Source organism: Mytilus trossulus, chromosome 13 (genome assembly GCF_036588685.1).
Source record: "Mytilus trossulus isolate FHL-02 chromosome 13, PNRI_Mtr1.1.1.hap1, whole genome shotgun sequence".
Lineage (NCBI taxonomy): Eukaryota > Metazoa > Mollusca > Bivalvia > Mytilida > Mytilidae > Mytilus > Mytilus trossulus.
The window spans coordinates 33108431-33131146 of record NC_086385.1 but is presented as its reverse complement, the minus strand read 5'-3'; the positions used below and the strand labels follow the sequence as shown (position 1 = coordinate 33131146).

General features: G+C 32.7%; 1 protein-coding gene across 1 annotated transcript; it reads left to right on the top strand.

Annotated features, from left to right (window-relative positions):
• Positions 1–14655: 14655 nt before the first annotated feature.
• LOC134694289 (mucin-2-like) lies at positions 14656–21975 on the top strand. Its single transcript, XM_063555295.1, has 7 exons — positions 14656–14759; positions 15256–15420; positions 15937–16162; positions 17415–17531; positions 18999–19050; positions 19707–20813; positions 21644–21975. The coding sequence occupies exons 1-7, from the start codon at positions 14656–14658 to the stop codon at positions 21973–21975; spliced, it is 2103 nt and encodes a 700-aa protein (XP_063411365.1).
• The last annotated feature ends 741 nt before the right edge of the window (positions 21976–22716 follow it).

The window sequence follows — 22716 nt, the reverse complement described above, 5'->3', positions numbered from 1 at the left end:
GAACATTTGAATGCGTAGTTCTCATGTATCGACGAAATCCACGAGCATTGGTATCCAACGAATATTAATGAATCGACAGTAGTTTAAATTTTCAAGACAATGATTTATTGCATGACGATTTAATATACAATTTTATTACATATTATTACATTTTATACATTTGTATTCGGGAACCATTCGCTGTATCCATTTATTATTTCTCACAAACCAGCAGTTTGAATTACAATAGCACACACAAAAACACAACTAACCATACAACAAAATATTAAAAAATAATAATAACAAAATGGGTTAAAGGGAAAAAATACAGAAGCAAAAATAATCCAGACGCACTAACATAAAGATCAATGTCGAACACAAACATATATATGAATAAAACAATAGCACTTGATCCAGCTAAATTTAATTGAAAGGAAAGTAAAGATAATGTGCGTTCAAGTCTGTTTTATGGGTACACTGTAAGATGGATGCTTGTGCTTCTGTAAGATAGTCATGTACTCGCGTTTCAGTTATTCATATCTTATACTACATGTACTAACCAGCTTGTGAGTTGGTGTATCCTCTAAACGGTACTATTATGTCATTTTAGATGATAATTTAGAAAGTCTACCCGTAAGAAAACATCATCGACAGAAAAGAGCCACAGGAGTAAACCAAATAGAACTTTTAATTGTCTGTGACTTTGCTATTTATGATTAGTAAGTAATATAGGAACAAATGAACAGAAATCAGAAGGATCGCAAAAGCTAAAGAAAAACAAAAAAATATATATATAAATAGTTTTAACGAAAAAAGGATTGAAGACATAATATTAAAAATTTGAAATAAACGGGGTTTAAAACTTTGTATTATTGACATTTAATTTTAGGTAATTTTTGCATCTGTATTTCGCTTTAACACAATATTTCTACAGTACTTGATAAGACTACCAAATATTTTAGTTTTAAGTGGGATGTATATAATCCATCAATACATCTTCAAGTTACAATTACATATTGTTTACTATAATAGTATAATATGTATAAGTCCAATGTTTCTTTTAAGTCACATTTGAAATGCAGTTTAAAATATAACTGATGTACATAGGAACGCTCTGATACATTCGAGTCTTACAGCAGTGCCTAAAATATAATTAACGACTTTTAGTCTTAAACGGTCCTTTTGATCTTAACATCATGTACACATTTTAAAATTGAAAACAGTAACATGAGAAAGTCCTATCAAGATTTCAAGGTAATATTCAGATATTTTCATTTGATGCATTCATTACTGTTTAGACATTTTTAAGTAGTTAATGCAATACTGTTAAGTATCTTTTCAGATAATTATGCATGTTTTTATGTAGAGATAAATCAAAACTATTGAATAGTCTGAATACATAAATAAAATGGAATGAATCATTGTTTAGCCTTTTTAAAGCTGTTCAGATCAAAATGACCGGTTAAGTTAAAATGTGGTTCCTTAGGTGATATACTTCTTCAGGACACTATTTGGTTTATGCCCTTAATAACCTTACCAAATATCGGTCTCTAATTGAAAAATAACACAGCTTCAAATTAAAGAAAAATCAATTTAGGATCTTTATCTTCCAACTCTTTCATTATAATGATTTCCTATTTATTTTCAGGTAAACATATTAATGGGATTTGGACATATCTTTAAAAAACGATTTGAACAAAAATATAAATATATAGTTATGTATTATCCAAAAAAAATAAACAAAGAGTGTCATATGATGAATTTGTTTTAGTTGGTACAGTCAAAGTGAAGCTTCAACACCATCTGAAAAGGAAACTGAGGCAGTCTCATCTGTACGCCAGTATTATGCCTTTGTAATAAATGGGGTAGGTATGCATGAATCAGTACTGCTACAGACTTTTCCGTTAGTATGTCATTGATATGTAATATTATAGCTTATCTATACATATCTTCAAAACCGAATAATATCAGTGCCATTTGTTTGATTTTAACATTAGAGAAATAACAATTATTGATCGCACCTGTAATTCTTATCCAAGATTCTGTATCCAAACCAATGTCATTTTTATTGTTGACGCCTTTTTTGGTAAAATTAATCAAATTTACATAAAATTGAGAATGGAAATACACGGGTCAAGATCCGTATTAGTTTCTCCATAGGTGGTAATGGTAACGTTTTCTTCTATTGCTCAGTCCATATCGTTAAATTGGATATGTGTGATGGCTCGTTTCGAAGCTGAGACATTTTCACACAATGAAGTTTAAATTTCGGGGTACGAAATGGGATTACTTTTCCGCAAATTACCAAACCACGAGTATCCTTTTGTGATGCGGCTCCTCGTGGTAAAAAATCCCATTTTTTAAACAATGACTTCTTTGAACATTTTATACTTTAAAAACATTTTATAATAGATCCATAGATTTTACACATTTATTCTGTGTTTTCCTACTTTCTAAATTAACACAAATGGTAAAGCTCAGTCACTTGTTTATCATAGAAAAGTGTCAAATATCACTACACACAGATTTTTTGTTGACACGTGACTCTGAGTTCCTCATTTCCAGGCGCATTACGGATATTGTCCCAAATGTACGTGTACCAATTCAGGAATATGCAGTAGTTTTTACTCGTTCTGTTGATTTGAAGCATTTGATTTTGACAGTTTTAATGGAATTATCCTTTTAAATTTGGCTTGGAGTTGGTTGATTTTGTTATACTTTAACATTATAGTTAAAGTATGGTCTCGACTGGATAATCTGCTATTTATTATCGTGTTTAGTCCAACTGATAGTACTACTGCCGTTCACTACCATCAGTGTCATGAGAAATTGTTAGGACAAATATTGTGTAAATAATTGTATGAAGTTCGAGATTTCATGTTTGTTGTAACGTAAGCGCGTCGCTGTTTCTGATAGCATGTGATGTTAATCATTGATGGTATATGTTCGTTGTTGCTCTGCGGTTTGCTTGTTGTTTAGAATATAAAATTATTTGTTTGTGCGCTTTACTTTGGTGAATGCTCATACATATGTGCGTGCTGTTTCTGTCACGTAGTGTTATTTTAAACATTGTCATAAAAAGGAAGGTTTGGCTAGCCTTTAAACCTGATTTAAATAACCCTTTTTTTTTAAATGTCCTGTATCTAGCCAGGAATATGGTGGTTGTTAAAATCGTTTATTTCGATGAGTGTTGGCGTTTGTCACTGTTGCACTTTAGTATACCTGTTGTTTTTTTTTTTATCATAGTTGATGTGTTTCCCATGGTTTTTGTTTTTAGCCCGGATTTGTCTAGCTTCTTGCAATCGATGTATGCCTTTTGAAAATTACTATACTACTGTTGCCTTTATCTATTAAATATTGACTGTATTTGTTATCTTATTTTGCTCATACTCATTATTAAAAGCTTTGTTTCTTAAATACAAGTAATCTGTGATTGTAATATAATTAATGACACTCGTTGTATCTCTCCATCTATGATCCTACTGTAATGCATGTAATGATGTCATGATGTGTGTGCAAGGAGAATAATCATTGTTAATACAGCATGGACACAAGACCTGTATTTTTATCAAATAAATTATATAATCGTAATTTACACATTGCATTGATATGGGTCATGCTTATAGAGGCTTGGTCAGACCTAACTAAACATCGTACGTTTTTCATTTATTCTTAAGGTGGCTCGGGACTATTCGCCTGCGCATAATTTCACGCATGAATTACAAAAGTATTTGTCGTAAATTCGATATATTTTTTTTTTAAATATTTTGATTGATTAGAAATGTTAAATCATTGTAGTTATATGAATAATAGAACATTTTCGTTATAATCCGTATTTGTTAAAGGGTCAAGATGACATTTCACCCATTTTCCCGCCAAAATTTGAGTTTTCAGCCAAAATATAGTTTTTTTCCTTATCGGTGACCTATTTTGTTTATTTGCTCATTCTTTGAAGCTATATTTCAGCTTTTTATATTACAGTTTTGGACCAATTGTCATAGAACGTTTTTTTGATAATCCGATAAAAAATGTCAACACCTCTTTTTTCCCTATCATTTCATTGAACAATTGTCCCTCTTACATACCTGTTTAAAAGTAAAATGTTGAGCTTAAATGGTCCGTGACCCGCTTTTTTTTTTGACCAATTTGATTCAATTTCTGTTAAGAATAAAATTACAAAAAAATACGGTACTTCTGATAGAAACTTTGAATAGGCCCCGAGCCACCTTAATATAGATAATTTTTAATCAGCACAATATAGTATTGGTATCTTGGAAAGACAATTGCTACATTGAAAACGGTTTATACTTCTTTTTGTAATTTACATATTTGATTGATGTTAAGACCGCTGGCAAAATGAAATCACTCGTTTAAAAAACTAACATAGCCAGGGATGTTTCTTTCTTTATTATAAAATGACAGAAAAAAATGTTTAAAAAGTTAGATAACACTAGCATATATTGTATGAAAATGATTAAAAAAACGATTATCACCAATGAATCAATGACGAAATATTTACTGACTACATTGACTGTTAAATAAAAAAAAAAGGATATTGATATATATAAATACAACAATCAGATGCAAAAAAGCAACACGGTTATACATGTTTCTAATGACACGAAAGATGAAAATTCAAACAACAGAATCTGATATTTTATCAAAGGAAACATTTTTAAATGCTTTTTTCAAACTGGCTGTCAAATATACATGCTCATTACAATACAAATTTCAGATTGATGCTATGTATAAGAATATCCAGACAACTGATTATACACTATCTGTCTTATTTGCTGGGATAGTGATATCACAGGTATATTTGAAATACATGTAGAATCATTGAGTTATGTTTAGATTAACCAGTTGGTTTTAGCTTTATTTAACATTGGTATGACTTGTATAGATCGAAAAATCGTTTTTTTTTTCTTCATTTTTTTGTTTCATGGTTGATCATAATAGTTTTCAGAACATCAATTACGCAATGATATGCTTAAAAAAACACCATTGTTAAAAAAAAATACAAAAGGTCAAACAACAGTATTAGAGAGCAAGACTTTTACGGGCAAAACAATACTTTGGATTAATAAGGATTAAGGTGCTACTGAAACCAAACAACTCATATTCCACTCGTTACAACAACTTTATTGCTAACGGCAATTAAAGCAATGAGTTATATTTCGATAAAAAGGCACTTTCGATGCGACATTCAAATCAGGAAGTATTGCCTTTTTGAGTTTTGTTTTGTGTGCTCAAAGAACATATGGTGTGATTTACAAAATATTTAATATACAGCATAATCTGGCTATGGGCTTTAGAACCAAAGGCACATTTTGACGAATAAACGTAAACAAACTTATCATGGTCTGAGAGAGATCCTTTGGAAATAGAAGGTCATGTAAGACACCATGTGAGAAAAATCTGCAAAACAAATAATACTTCTATTCTATAATATAATTTATGTATTATTTTATGTGTTCTACTACTCAATATAATTTTAAAATTATAGCTGTAAAATAGAAAAAAAAAACATAAAAAATATGAAAATTTGCAAAAAACACGTATATCAAATTTTTATACATGAGAGTAAACCGATAAAGATTTCTCATGAGGAATTATTATGGCGAATTTTGTAAACGTTAAAATAATGTCGACATGGATTCAGGTTATTATAACTGAAACATATCTTATGTTGAAATTAATAAATGACACACAGAACATGCAGAAGCTAATTTATAAGGTGTGATTATTGAATACATATGCCGATGCGTTTGTTTTGAATTCAAAATTAGAGCATAGTTTCTCAGTATGCTAAACTAAGGTCGAGCATTCGTGACAAATTTGATTTCTCTTCAAAGTGGTTGTATGTTGGATCACTTAATATCCCAAATAGAACTTGCTAGGAGGTTTTAATGATGAAGTCAAATAAGATCGAAATCCTTTTTTTACAGGACAAAAGTTTCTATTGTGTTGCGTTAAAAATAATCACTTCGATTTTTCCTATTGTAGAACTTGTTAAAAATTTGTATCTATCAGAATAGCTTATACGTTGTAAGTTATAATAAAATTCATTCTTAAAACAGACACAAAATGACGCCCCTTGGACTGAAAGTATCAAGAATACAACTGTATCCCCAAACACAGTTGATGCACGAGAATGCATAAACAAATTCACTACATGGATTAACGAGAAATCATCCCATTTACCAGAAAGAGACCATGCTATGCTATTTACAAGGTAACACCTACCACTATATTACTGTAACTCTTTCAAAATGTAAGTCTGATCCCTGGTTCACATTTAAGATTTTATTAATATTTTCAATGAGATTTTTAAAATGTAAATATTAAATTCAAATCAAATATTTTGTTAGAAAATATATTTTTAAAAGATTAAATTTGCAATGAAGAAACGACTTTTTTTCTACTTTCTTTTCCTTTTTTTAACTTATTTGTATAGTGATATGCATTTACCAAAGACGGAACTTGAAGACATTCATAACTTATTAATCTTAGAGTAGCTAACAAAGCTTACAAAAAACGACACAAAATACTCCAGACAGAGAAATATAAAGATAAAAAGAGGGACGAAAGATACCAAAGGTACAGTCAACTTGCACATTTATATTGTTTGATAAATAGACCAATTAGATAAATAAAAGACCATTTGAGTCATACAGGACACCATACATGTTGTTGCACAAAACAAAATGACAATGAACCATGTCTTCAAAATTTCTATAACCGTTTTGTAAACTTTGAAACAAACAAAAAGAGCTATTTTTCTGATATTAAATAATTTTAAACAATAAACTGATACATTAGTTTGAACATATGCAATTAAGATAAAAAGCTAATTGTTTTGACATGTAAATTAAATGTTGTAAAGGGATATCCCCTGTTACAAAATCGATATATAGTTCTTGCAATAAAGTGAAAATATTTATGAGAGATAAAACTACACACGTTTCAGTTTCAATAAGTTAAACATTCATTTTGTAGATATGACTTATCACATCTGGGATCAACTTCAACTCTTGGTAAGTATAAAGCAGAGTTTTGAAATATTGTAGGAATATATAGTATGTCGGGGCAGTTAACTGGACGACTGACTTGAACGTTTATACAATATTAGGTCGATATCTCTGCTTGTTGACTACCAGTCTCCAAGTGTTTAATCCAGTATGGTAGTAAGTTCTTTAACTACGTTTTGTCCAACGTGTTTAGTTGTTTTCGGTCAGTCTTGCTTTTGTCCGATAATTATGATTTTTCTACAACATTTTACCTTTTGTTCATTGACTCCGGTCTGTTTTGCATTTTGTCCGACATTTTTGCTTTTGTCTGATTTTGTAAAGCCAAGCATGTTTAAATTAACCGAACGAGGCTTTATATTTAAAGAAAATTTCGCCGGAGTAGGAAGCATGAGCATGCAAAAGATAGAGATTTTAATCTGTCTCGTCATTATATTTTGTTGAAGTGCATGTATTACCTGCGTCAAATAGACTGCTTTCCCAGCGACCAAAATTGTTTGGTTTTCTTGCTTAAGTTAAATTTCTATTATGAATTAGAAAATACGTTAAACCAGAAACGTCAAAGTTATTCTATCGAGTAGTGGAATGAACTATTTGCTGATTCTTTTAAATTCTATAAACTTTTGGACTATGTTAAATCTCGGTCTATTTCTAAAATTATTTCTTATATACTTTAGATTTTTTAACCCCTGTATGCTAACATTGCCATTTGCCCATGTGAAATTTTAAAACTGTTTGTATAAACATTGAACGACAAAAATATGTGACGTATAAAATTGATGACGTCAGTCACGCGAATCAATGAATGCGTTTGAAAATAGATGTTTTGGTGTTCTGCTAAATTGTTTCTTTTAAAATTGTTACACGATGATGACTGCTGTATCCATATATTGATCATTTTCTTAATAATATCTGTTTAGATCACGCATCATTGTAAATATTACGGAATTTGACGAGATTGTCAATCATTTGAGAGGTTCAGCGATATAGAACCATGCTTACTCTACCATTTTCTACATTTCAAAATGCCTGTACAAGTCAGGAATTTGACATTTCTTGTCCATTCGTTTTTGATGTGTGTTGTTATATAATTTTTCCATGTGATTATGGACTTTCCGATTTGATTTCCTTTTAAGTTCAGTATTTTTATGATTTTACTTTTTAGATAGAAACTACTTGTAGACGATTATGTTTTTATATAAAGTTGCATTCCGATCAGTGTTTATCAGTTTGACGACTATTTCGGGGCCTTGCCTACTAGGTCATGGTCAAGTTGTTATGATATGTTAGTCATCATGTTTATTTATATTTTGCTTATTTGTTTTGTAAGGTCTTAAAGTCCGGCCGTTTGGTGCAGATATAGAGCAGAATTGCTCACTTGATGAGGAAAGCATGAAACTTTGCATAGTAGTTCTTGGTTATATACCCTTTGATTTCAGCTATGGATGCGTTTCCCTCGGTTTTGGTTTGTTGCCCCGATTTTGTTTTTTGTCCATGGATTTATGAGTTTTGAACAGCGGTATACTACTGTTGCCTTTATTTATGGACCCACTCTGAAAAATCCAATATGGCTGCCATTTTCAAGATGGCGGAAAAACGGTATAAAATTGAAGATTGTCTTAAATGTATTCTATATAATTTCGGAAATTAAAGTAATAATTCTTTAAAAATGGACTTCATGTTCTTGAATTTGTTATCAATTAATTCTAAAGTGTAAAACAAATAATTTGGATATTTCTATAACACATAAGTTGCAAATACGGCTGCATATACAAAAACAAACACGGAAATTCAAAATGTTAATCAATATGTTACGTGCTATTGTAATTGTTCTTTAAACGCTTTCAGTTTTGATGTTTGGAATGATATAGGTTGAACCGAGTCGATTGACGTTAATATAGGTTAGTTAGATGTGGTGGAGTAGTAGGTACATCATCTGAACTTTGAGGCAGTGCCGATGGCACCTTGTCTCGTGTCTCTTCAATGCCACGTCTTACGTCACTTATCGCGTTTTCATCTGCCGTACCCACTACATCGTCAAATTATTCTATGTAATCAATAGGTGTACATTTCTTCGGGCGGATAAGACGATTTTCATCATTTAAAATGTTTAAGGGGCAACTATTTCCTTTTCCAACTACGTGAGTAACCAATTTGCAACATTTTAGCGAGCATGGTCCTAAAACGCACTCCTAGTCAGCACTTTTATTTGTTTTAATAGTAACAGTCATGTTTGAATTTGGCGGAACAGTGATGGTTCGTTTTATGCAAACTAGCTGAGTTAAAATCTCGTTTCCACTATTAACAAATGACGCATTTATCACTTTATTGTTGATGGTAATTGTGGGAGTACTCAGGTTTATCACTGCGATCAGTGTGTCCAAAATAACTAGCCTAAGTATAACATCGTCCGTTAATGGCTCTTTGCACACATCCCATTGTATGTTTACTCTATTAATATCGAGAGTCGTTCCTTATAATCTTCCCAATAACAAGCTGTTAACCCAAACCACGTAGCGTTACGTTCTCCAAATCTCCATTTTCTGCCGGAATTAACTTCTCATTTAATAATGTTATCATTGCAGCAGTGTCCACAAACATGCTCACATTCTGGTCATGTATAGTACCTCGTACTACTAAGCTCATTTCACATTGTTCATCTGATGACAATATTGGACGAGGCAGTGGGCCTCTGTTCGATTTTGTGATAAGGTAATGTTTTATGGCCAATAGACTTTGGAGTCTGAGTTGTCCTACTAGCCCGACCCTTTGCTCTACTGTTGGGGTTACACTTTGATATGCTCCGTATCCTAGTGAAGGTGGCCGTTGTCTGAAATATTCGGGATTTCTGAAGTTTGTCCGTGGAGATTCTAACTGTTGTCTTTAGGGACTGTATGATCTATAGCTTAGTGGGGGTGTTGTTGATCGATAGGCATTAAGCTTGGGTGTACTTCTATCTGCCGAATTACCGCAATGGTATTGTTCAAGAGATCTTCCACTTTTATATTGATCAGGAGATCTTCCATTGAACTGGTGATCTTCCATGATTTTTTTATCAGAAGAACCGAGATTATATTGATCGGCCAATCCAAAGTTATGCTGTTTAGTTAAAAGCATAACATCAGCTAGTTTTGTGACAATTTGTGTGAGATTATGCAACTCATAATCCAAAGGACTGCTTATATTTTCTTTATTGGTCCGTGATACTGTGCCATCAGCAAAGTAGGCTTGTCGATGGTTATAATTGGCACTTTTTTATCCATATATCGCCATCTGGTTTGCTTTTGAGGTTTTCAATTGTTTTAACGCCTTGTTGAATGTTTTTGGGTTCCTCTCTATTATAGCCTTGACAAATCTTTGTCTTTACATCCTCGACGGAATGTTTTGGAATCATCATCTGTGTTTACCATGCGAGCGTGCTCAAAGCCAACATCGGCCCAGCAATCTGGGGCCCACGCGCATTTTTCCTGATTTCCAATTGTAGTCTACCGGCAGTTCGTTCAAATTGGTAAATGAACGCCTCCAAAGTGATGGATCCTCTTCAATTGACTTTTTGCATTTTTGGCAATTGTGGGCTTCGGCTCTGGTCCCTTGCACAAATATTTTCTTGCCTTCGGGTATATTTTCTCTCCAGAGAAGAGTCTAAAGAAGATCTGTTGCCACACTCTTTTTGTTTCCACTGCCCTTTCCTGGATCGGACAATGGAGTCAAATTGCTGTTATGGGAAGCATATTAGAGCTCCAGAAGCGGACGAGGTTGTCATAATTGGAGTAATAAATGTGGGATTTGCCATTGATTCAACGGGGATGATACCGTAAGTAGGCACTGTATTCAGCATGAGAGAAAATTGATAGAATCCATTTGCATCCAATTGTTTCTGTAATGGTGTGCTAATCTGAACCAAATAGTACTGACTCATAGAAGTTGATTAGTGTGCGTAAGAAGACACATAAGCCTTTTGCTGGTATCCTTGTACTAGAGGTTTATAGCATGTTCTTAAATGGAGATTGTTGTTGAATAATTTGAACTGTCTCATGCAGGGCCAAGGGCCCTGACATAGGACTTTTGACTAAGGTGAAGACACCTTCAACAGAGTTGGCGCGGTTTGGTTCATGCGAACTTCAATTGGGGAAAGACCCTAGGCATGGATTTTGTTGTGTACTTTTGGTAAATTTGCGTTGTACTGGTTAAGGTCAAATTTTGGCTTAGATGATGTGTCCATTGCAGAAATATTAACTTCTTTATTTCGATTGTCCACTGATTCATTTACAACAGATGCCAGTTGTTGGAAGGTACCCTGCTGTTCATATGCACTTTTAAATAGAACTGTGTCTCCTTCCTCAATTGATGTCAGCTTGTCCTTTCGTCTCACCACAACATTGAATATCTTATTGGTCTGACCATCAATTCCGCCAAGCAATTATTACTAGCCTTTAGGTCTATCCTGTCTTCAGACTGCTGAAATTGCTGAAATTGCTGAGATATTGCTTTCATCTGTTTGTTATTAATATTCATTGCCTCTTTCTGTTCAGCTTGAAACGTAATGAGACCAACACATATTCTATAACTTCGCTCTGTTTTATATTGCGGTAAATCTCAACTTTGAGCATTTGATTTTCTATCTACTAAATATCTACTAAATATTCTTGGAACAATTGTTTAATAGTCATTTCTGAACTGTATTCTGTTAAAGCGTCTTCAGCTGTGGGTTTCTCCATATCCCCAAGTGATTCAGTTTCTGCCATTTCAATGTTATGTGTTTAACTGATTCTCAATTTACAGTTTAATGTCTCAAATTGCAAAATATTGCGACCCAAGAGATAAGATAGGCACTGAATAATATCTTAAGGCAGATAAGTCCTTAATCACTGCTTTTATGTGTGACCCAAGTCAACACATAGTGCAGCTTTTAATGAAAGCTACTACTGCAGCTTTTAATGAAAGCTACTACTGCAGCTTTTTATGAAAGCTTCTACTTTGTGTATGAAATGAAAGGCAAGGCTAAATCAGAAAGGACAGAACTGGTACAGATACCAAATGACACTATACATCAATAAAATGCTTATATTCAGGTCAATTCTAAATAATGAATATTTGCTTTTTTTCAAGGTGGCCATTTGGAAAATAGCCGCCATTTTGTATTTCAAAAATAGATCAAAACAAAATCTTGCTAAGTACACCAAGTCATTCAAATATGTTTATTTTTGTGCACCAAGTATCAAATCCACTGTGGTTTGTGCAATACTGGAAAATATTTAAGAAAGTACGGCAGCCATTCTGAAATAAGCCGCCATATTGAATTTTGAGGGTGGGTCCATAGCTAATATTGCTCAGTACACAAAAATGTACCATCATGCAAAAATTGGTGCTTTCCTCATTATTTGAGCAATTTTTTCACCGATCGGCCGGACTATTATAACATGTATGATATGTTTACATAATATGTTTAGTTGTTTACAACATGGTGTTATAACTCTGCAGTTTATTTATCACTGGAACAATCATACATATTCATAGAATGATTAAAAATTTCTATATGACTTTCATACTGAATACAGAATGATCATAATCTATGATGTGTATTTTTTTCACTCCTATGGCATTTCTAAAAGTTTCCGTTTAACAGTTTTCTAAGAGTTTCCCTTCGACAGTGTTTTATAAGATTCCATGACAGCTATATTTTCCGAAACCGAAATTGAACAGATCAGACATTATTATACTCGGATTCATAGAAGTTACTGACTTTGTTCGGTTGGCATTTTTCATACTAAATTGTGAACTTATTGGACATATCCGATTACAGATATCAGTTTGACGGCTATTTTGAGGCCAAGCACCCTTGGACAGGTACAGTTATTTTGAATTAGTTCTTAATTTTCAATAACAAGTTTTCTGCTTAAATTAGATTGATGGTAACATAACAGTCTTTAAATCTCACCTTGTTCATAATCAGGCCTTGCTCACTGGAATATATTCCAATCAATCAAATTGTCTTTTTTTCTGAATTTGATGTCATACAATAGTTTATGAAAAGATAGTATGCGGAGAAGATCTGAAAGATTACCATTTTGTATACTGATGATTTTAATATGTTTAGATAAAATATTTTGTCATTGTGCTTGGTCTCGTGTTTGCGTTTTTTTTCGTGTATGTGAATATTGTATGTCTGGCTGGTATGTTTCAACGAACTATAACTCATTGGTCAATGTTTGGTCTCCATTATTCTTTTATGTTGTCTGTTACTTTGTCAACTGCAATTAGCGTACGCACTGCATGTTATTTCTTTTAGAATATTGAACGGCGTTTATCTAACATTGACATCAGTTTCATGTTTCATTGTTCAATTCTTATTTTTAATGTACGATGATTTTTAGGTGTACATGCTATTCGCGAATAGTTCCTCTGAAATTCCTTCTATAATCGTTTATTTTTTTTATTTCTATAAATTCGAAGGTTCGTTTCTTTTTCGGATTCTAAATAAAATGAAAGATCAATGTTAGTTGTATTGGATGACTGCATGTTATATGCAGATGTCGGATTGACAATATTAAACATACATTGCCCTTACCTTCATCAATCTTCGATCACTCTTACATTTTCATCAAGGGTTGTTCCTCAGGGACAATAAGACAAAGGTCATATCAAATTGACATATTCAACAAGGTATATCAATCTGACCTGGAGGTCAGTTTCATATATAGTTCTTTGGTCAAGATTTTGTGTCAAAACAAACAAAAGAAAAGTCGGTGTGTTCGAAGAATTTTTTTGTAATAAAATTACTTGTGAACAATTTTTTCTTGTGGATCTTGAAAATGCAAAATTTAGAAAAAAGAATCCTTTTTTTTTACTTTTTAGATCTAGGGTAATTGGTCTTCAACCTTAAATAATGCTTAGTCTGCCATTCAACATGTTCAACGTAATATTTCTGTAGAATTTTTTAATCGTTTTGAACTTTCAAAAATTCACCATGACAACCAACAATTTTAAGTTGGCCAAAGTCATGCAAGTACTTTATATGAAGTTCAATAGTAAATAAATACAAATCTCTGTAAACACCGCACATAATCCATCATTTGACATCGGAGAAAAAACACTTTGGTGAAATAGAAGCAATGCTTTCTGTTTTTGTAATTCATTTTGCCGAATGTCAGTTTAAAGACATGCAGATATACCATTTTATAACAGGAAACACACGAACCGTTAAGATGTCCTCCGTACAATTTGCATATTACTCTCTCCAAATTTGGTTATCAAAGTTTCTTTTTTCCTTTTAGGAAATAAGTAAACTGTAACTGTTTTACATGAACAGGCTTCAAACAAATTTAAAACACCAAGGTGAACTAATATGTTTGATTTGGGATCCAAACCATTACAAATTTGATCTTCACATTGATGAATTTTTAATACTAATTACACCAAGTTAACAATCTAGTTTAATTTTATTTGATCATTTGAAAAGAACTGAGGCAAATATGCTTGTCCTTAACCTAACCAAGCCATGACCAGCTGAACCGTAACAAAATCACAGTACACAATGATCCTTGATTTGACGGCGTTATTACCCACGAACATGTTTTATTATAATCTATTATAGTAGTAATGGCTCATTCATCTGCCAAAACCTTGCAACAATACTCTCTATTTAGGAATGGCCTGGGCAGGTGTAATTTGTGGTTCTCATAGTCAATCTATCGTACAGGATGGATATAATTTCATTATTATTACTGTAGCAGCACATGAGCTAGGACACAGGTAATATGAATAGTTAATTACACATCAGTTTAAATTGCTTTTTATACTTAGAAATTGTCGGAACAAAGTCGCAATTTCAAAGCCTTGAATGGAAAGAGTCTTTTCAACGACTAAAATAAAGGTCAATACTAAAATAAAATTGAGAATGGAAATGCGGAATGTGTCAAAGAGACAACAACTCGACCACAGAAAAACAACAGCAGAAGGTAACCAACAGGTCTTCAATGTAGCGAGAAATTAATTTCTGCACCCGGAGGGGTTCTTCATCTGGCCCCTAAACAAATATATACTAGTTCAGTGATAATGAACGCCATACTAATTTCAAAATTGTTCACAAGAAACTAAAATTAAAATAATACAAGACAAACAAAGGCCAGAGGCTCTTGACTTGGCGCAAAAATGCGACGGGGTTAAACATGTTTATGAGATATATTCTTTGTCTCCAATTAAACAAAAATGTAAAATTGAAGATATATAATCTTTGATGCTATTGTAGTCTGGGCGCCCAACATGATGGCACTACAAACTTGTGCCGCTCGAGTGATGCCTATATAATGGCTTCACAAAGTAAACCCCAACAAGGCTCTACAGCAACGAATCCATGGAAATTTTCTTCATGTTCAACAGATTATTTCACATCACGGATAAACATTCTTGAATCGTGAGTATGTTAACGCAAACTCAAAAGGGCTTGGGAGCGTTAAACAGGTAGTTTTGGATTTTACTACGACACAAAACCATTATATAACTACTATAAGATAAGAATCAGCACCTTTTCCTTAATCGAATATTATTAAGGGAACCACCTCATCACTAGATCGTTCATGTCACGGTTTCGATGATATAAAGATAAACATATAAAGGCCGGCAATATGCTTAACCTAAAATAAAAACGGTAATTTGGGTATATTGATAAACCGCGAGGATTAAAAAACTTTTATCTTTTAAAACTTTGGAATCTTATTTGAAAACATTGAGAAAAGTAATGAAATGCGAAAATGTACGTGTACATTGTTGTTAATGTCTGCATATTTTCTTAATACACACTCTAATGTTTAAATCCTAAAATTTCCTGTTCTGTTCAAGATAATGCATTTCAATTACATATTTACTATCACCTTAATCAAATTTGAGGTACATGCACGGAGATATTTATCGAAGTATGAACTATTAACAGGACTTGTACAAGAATTAAACGTAACGACAACTTTACAATATTACCTGATTTTGAAGGTCCTTATCAACATTTTAGATCAGGTCCAAGCGGGAATTGTTTGAAGTCTCTTGGATCCAATTTTGACCCAACGGCACTGGCACCATATGAAGAGGTACTTGCTGGTCAGGTTTATGATGTCGATGCCCAGTGCGTTCAAATAAACGGAATCGGATCATACATGTGTAGGGTAAGCGCAGTTTTTCAAGTATTTTGAAAAAGAAATAGTTTTACAGTCCGTTCTTATATTGTACTGTTATACCACTGTCCCAGATAAGAGGGAGGGTTGGGATCCCCTAACATGTTCAACCCCGCCTCATTATTTATGTATGTGCAAGTACCAAGTCACGCCTTGAACGACCTGGACTTTTTATTGACGTTGTCAACGTGAGTTTAGTTGATAAGGTTTTTTTACGTCATTGTCTAAACATCCTATGGTTTATTGAAAGGACGATGATTGGATTTATCAAGCTGTTGAGTGGAGACAGAGCTTGCATTATGTAGAAGCCTCCTCCAAGTGTTGTACGGTACGCAAGTTGATATAGGTCGCCAGTAATGCTGGAAGCCAACATAGTATGAAAGCTAAAACAAAGGGTTAGATATATATCATCAAGAAAAATTTATGTATCAGAATACCAATTCACCCATTTCAACTTAAAACGTGTGTTAAAGTAGACCTTCTTTGGCAAAAATAACCCCGCCACATTATTTATATATGTGCCTGACCAAAGTCAGGAGCCTGTAATTCAGTGGTTGTCGTTTGTGTATGTGTTACATATTTGTTTTTCGTTCATTTCTTTTTTTACATAGATTAGGTTGTTAGTTTTATCGTTAGAATTGTTTTACATTGTCATATCGGGAATTTTTATAGCTGACTATGCGGTATGTGCTTAGCTCATTGTTGAAGGCCGTATGGTGACCTATAGATGTTAATGTCTGTTTCATTTTGGTCTCTTGTGGAAAGTTGTCTCACTGGCAATCATACCACATTGTCTTTTTTTTATATTTATCTTTATATTGAAAATCTATCCTAAACATAAGTATGTATGAAGAAATTGCTACTGGAAAAGAAGCAAAAAACAACAAATCACTGTTAAACAGATTCTTACAGTCACCTAACGGGGTTTCATGGCGTGAGCATATTGAACTATTATGTATTTTAAGTTATTAGGAATGTCATATAAGCCCTTTTAAAACTACGAACTACACAGAGCGACATAACTCGAAAGGTTTCAGTTTTTTTGTCATCATATATAATGGAAGAATTAGGACATGTCAGAAAATATTCTGTTGAAGATTTATTCACTTCATTATATTTCATAAGAAACTATGATTTTTAACTAATTTGAACGGTATATATTCCAAAAATTGACAATAATTCACTTTTACATTGTACCGTTCATATCGGACTTTACTAATAAAAATGATTTAACTTTTTTTAGGGACAGTACGGGGGTAATTATGAATCAATATGCAATGTTCTATGGTGCTCTAATCCAGAAGCTACATCTTGTTATAAATCAATTGCAGGAGAAGGCACTCGTTGTGGCAATAAAAAGGTATATTATATATCAATGTTTACAAGGAAACAAATCTATTTTTTGAATGGGTAAACGTTTGATTTATCCCCCAAAAGCTTCAAATTTATACTAACAGTGTTGAAATATGTAATACTGACTGCTATATATATTTTTAAATATTTGACAAATAATTGAAAATATATATAACAGCATTTCTTTCATTAACACTCTTGAAGACCTGATATGCATATAATACGATGTGGATCCAGTATTTTTGAAAAATAGAGTATTAAATTCCGGATTATCTAGGAAAAAAGCGTCGAGCATAGCAGGGTTATACATTTTGTGAACGATTGTATGCTAACACCTTTGATACATACCAATGGTCTTTAATTAACCCCTTCTCTACAAGAAAGAACTCTAAGTGAGGCATTCTACCTTGTCAAGCAACACTCCTCAAATAATAAATGTTCGAACAAATCAAAACTACACTTCAGTACAATATGGAAATACCACAACACATTTCCCTCAATTCCTATAGGAAAAAAATGCACATGATACATATTATGTAAAAATTGTGTTCTGTTGTAATCTGGCGTACATTTATTTAAATATTCATAAATACATGTTTCGATTGGGATTAAATTGTCGAAAGTGCATGCATTTTAAGACTGATTGAAGTAAATTGGTTGAATAAGTTTTGTTAACCATTACTCATTAAGACAATATCTGTCAAAGATCTAGTCTAACGAGTTAACACATACGTCATATTCACTTGTAACTTAATAAGAACATACTAACTAATAATGCATGTACTCTATAACATGTATCATCCTTTCGTTTGTGTATTAGTTAACATGATTTCAAGGAACTACCAACTGTCACATATATTGATAATATCATATGGACATAAATATATGTCTAAACGAAATAGCAATTTGATCATTCAGTTCTGTTTGGTTAAATGTTATTAAGAAACTAAAAACGCTGTCGTTTTTTCCGCCTGTATCTTTAAAAAAAAGGTACATCCTTGTTTCACTTTTAATATTTACACCATGCGTACATGTAATCAATTTCCAGTAAAGGGGTTTAATTGAAGTCACATTCGTTTGATACAGTTTCGATGAGGTTTAAAACTCAAAAATACAGCAACGACATTTTTAGATTATTTTAACAAATTCGGATCAGAGTGAATGTTTTTTACTTTTGATTTTTTGTTTATATCGTAGCCACTTTTCAGTACATTTATTTCTTTGTCATCTTTAGTTTATTAGCAACTTGATTTTTTAAGTTTTATTGTAAGATACAACTGTCTGAACTGGAATTTTGCTGATTGTGTCATAGTTCCCTGTTCAACATCTGGGTAAATGTGTATGACAATTGGAGTTCAATCAATCGCATACGGTTCTGTTGCTACTTTCATTCGTCTCGTCTTAACCGTTTACAAAGATTTGAACGTCTTTTGTCAGTCGCATCAATGTAATTAATAATCATGTTTTTTCACAGTGGTGTGTTTCTGGAGTATGTACCTCAGATTTAAAGGCACCAGCTGGAAATGGTAAGTGTTATGTTAAGTTAGCTCTTCCCTATTTTATGGCTAAACACGATTGGTTTAAATATTGCAATGACGTTGTATGTTTATTTTCGCATCTCGTGTATCGCTCTTTTTAAAAACGAAATAATTTTGAATAAAACAAATCTTCATAAATGTATTACAGTTATGAATACTCATTTATTCAATTTTGTTAGTATATTTTTTTTGAATAATTCCGTGTAGACCACTTCCCATAAATTCATATTACAAAACTATGGTAAATAATCAGATATATCAATATTCATAGATAATCACAATGATGAGATGATTATTATGATAATGATTACAATCAAGAAAATAGAAGAAGCAATCAACTGTATTAGTATAAATGACCGAAACTACCGGCGCAACTATAATGACAGCAGATGAACAAAAATATATTTCGACCGGGAATCGTTGTGTGATAATAATAACAATAATAATCAAAAATAATCATACAAAGAATGTTTAATTTTAAATGAATTATAATTTTGTTTTATATTAAAACTTAGAAAACTGTTTATACGGCGACAGAAAAGGACAGATATTTTTCAACGGTTGGACATGTGCAGACATGTATAGAAAGGACCCTCGAAATTGTGTACTTGTACCGGTTCAATGTTGTGCAACTTGTTATCCAGAAACTTCCACGGTTGCAGCAACTACAGAATCCCACAGATCTACAAGTAAACTATCGACTACAAATGAGTATTTCACGACAATAGACACAGTTACTACAACAATTCTTCTGACAACGACAGAACCAGTAACAGCAAAAGAGCTTCTGACAACTACCGAATCAGGTACCACAACAGAGCCCCTTACATCAATCGAATCAGTTACTACAAACGAGCCTGAAACAACAACAGAACCAGTTCCCACAACAGAGCAAGTGACAACAACTGAATCAGTTACTACAACAGAGCATGCGACAACAACTAAATTAGTTACTACAACAGTGCCATTGACAACAACAAAATCAGCAACTACACTAGAGCCTGTGATTACAACTGATTCGGTTACTACAATAGAACATATGGCAACAACAGAAGCAGTCACTACAACAGAGCCAGTGACAACAACAGAATCAATTACTTCAGCAAAGCCAGTGACAACAACTGAATCAGTTACTCCAACAGAACCTCTGACAACAACAGAAGCAGTAACCACAAAAGAGCCAGTGACAACAACAGAATCAGTTACTACAGCAAAGCTAGAAGCAACAAGTGAATCAGTTACTCCGACAGAACATTTGATAACAACTGAATCGGTTTCAACAATAGAGCATCTTACAACTCTAGAATCTGTTTTCAAAACAGAACCTTCAACATCGAAAGAAGCAGGTACTTTAACAGACTCTCAGTCAAATCTAAAATCAACTACTACAACAGAGCCACATTCAACTACCAAATCATTAACTACAACAGAACCTCCAGCGTCCTCTAAATTAGTAACTGAACAAGAACATATAACAACAATTGGATCAGCTTCTACAGCAAAGACCAAACCAAATACAGAAATATTTACTACGATAAGGTTTATGAAAACTACAGAATCAGAAACTACTCATAAACACGAAGAATCTTTGACAACTTCTAAGTTAATTACTACGAAAAAACAACAAGCAACTACTGAATCAGACACTTCAATAGAACGTCTTACAACAGCTTCAGACACTATTACAAAGCTACAAACAACTACTTTAGGACCATTAGCGCCTTCTTCGTCCGGTTTTGTTGATGAATCACGTAAGTAATTTGCAACTACATGGGAAAAGATACCTGGTGAGCAATGCACAATTTTATGGTATGGAAAGAAGATTACTATCATCTGAAAAACAGTCCACTAAACACTTCACAGAAATCCAACGATCTCAAATATACTTTTTAAATGCATTTGTAAATTAAGTACGAACAAATCTCCGTTATTTGTCTTTGAAAAGTTCATGTACATATGTATTTTATCAATAAATTTATAAACATAACACACTACGACAATAGCGCATAGCAAATATAAAACAATAATGATAGATGAAAGCAACTAGTGTACAGTTACTAATATAAATCATGTTCATTGTTGGCTCTTATTCAGAGTGTCTGCATTACTTTTTCTGCATCAAAACAGTGTCAGCATGTCCTCTTGTATATCCGACAATCGAATCATCACCAACAATCAGAGGTTTTCACATTTCAGTGTGGCTCGTTAAACAGCATAACCTGACCACATCAACCAAAACTGACCACTATTTTTTGGTTATGTTAGGATTGATTGTATGGTACAAATGTCAACATTAGTGTAACACAATGTCTACAAAATTTTGTCTGCATCAATTAATGGTGCCAATATATCCTCATCAATCAAAATATATTTACTCAAAAACCAGACTCGAAGCATAAAGTAAGTAGCTTTGATACCTCAGGCTAGCTCATATAACACACTTATTGTTACTTTTAATATTATGATTATATATAACACTGAACCTTGATTTGTTCAATTGACAGAGGCTCGTTTCAATAACATATATATATTTCAATTATATATGATCCTATGATAACATTTCTATGAACTTTTTTTACAGTGCCGCTTTTAATTGGTATCAGTGCAATTTCTGGAGTTATCATATTAGGCATGGGAATTTGCATTATCACTTGTTGTGTGCGTTCGAAGAAATCATCTAAAAATTACCGATATGAAGGGAACAAAAATTATGGAATTGCCCTAGATAGTGTTCATGAATCTCCATCGTTCAATGAATCTGAAGGACAAAAATCATATAGTCAGCATGTCGATCCAAGGGTTATATCGTATGGTAGATCAAACAACCCACAGTCAGCCTTGTATTCTGGTAATAATGAACGTGAGATAGTGTCTGGTTTAGGAGGACATCATAATGAAGGGTATCATGCATAATGCCTCTAAAGTTTACGGCAGGAGCTCGCTCATAATAAACGTTAATGAATATATAGTGTATTATTTGCTTAGAGTATGAAGATAAAGAAAAATGAGTGAAAAATTATCAATACGTGATCTTATTTACCTTAGTACTAAGTGTGATACGTCTGTTAAATTATTTTTTGAACTTTTACTTTTTGAAAATATCTTGAAGGTTTATTGTTTTTGTACATTATTCAAGACACATTTTCTCAAAGTATCATCTGATGATGTCATGCATGCAAACATTTTGTACATAAACACAATCCTTAAAAAAATATATAATTTTTGAATATATTCATATTTTGCTTATGTGCGTCTATTGTCGTGGCAACCGTTCCAAACGTCCTCCTTTCATCCAATGACCTTTTTTTTTGTACGTGTTTATCTTTATCAAACTTCAATCATTAAGTAATAAAACCGTGTAATAATTCAATGCGCACGCATATACAATTTAATTAATACATGTCCCTGCCGGTCGGTGAATTTTTTTTATATGAAAAAGGGTTAAAAATACCTCTGTTTTGCTATGCTCTATTTATTTATTTTCAAAAGTTGTTTACATATTTATGCGTCAATTGTAACATTTATATTAAAATGTTTCGAACAGTTTTTGAAGTATACTATCTACTTTGTATATAAGTGCAATTACAAATGTATATTTGTTGTTCCTTAATATTTGATATGTACATTAGTTGTATGTAATCGTTGCTTCAAATT

Bases quoted from the DNA above. Each gene is read 5' to 3' on its own strand.
- LOC134694289 (XM_063555295.1), top strand. From the start codon at position 14,656: ATGGCCTGGGCAGGTGTAATTTGTGGTTCTCATAGTCAATCTATCGTA. The intron at 15,421-15,936 runs GTGAGTATGTTA...AACTATTAACAG, and splicing joins CGGATAAACATTCTTGAATC to GACTTGTACAAGAATTAAAC. The intron at 20,814-21,643 runs GTAAGTAATTTG...CTTTTTTTACAG, and splicing joins CGGTTTTGTTGATGAATCAC to TGCCGCTTTTAATTGGTATC.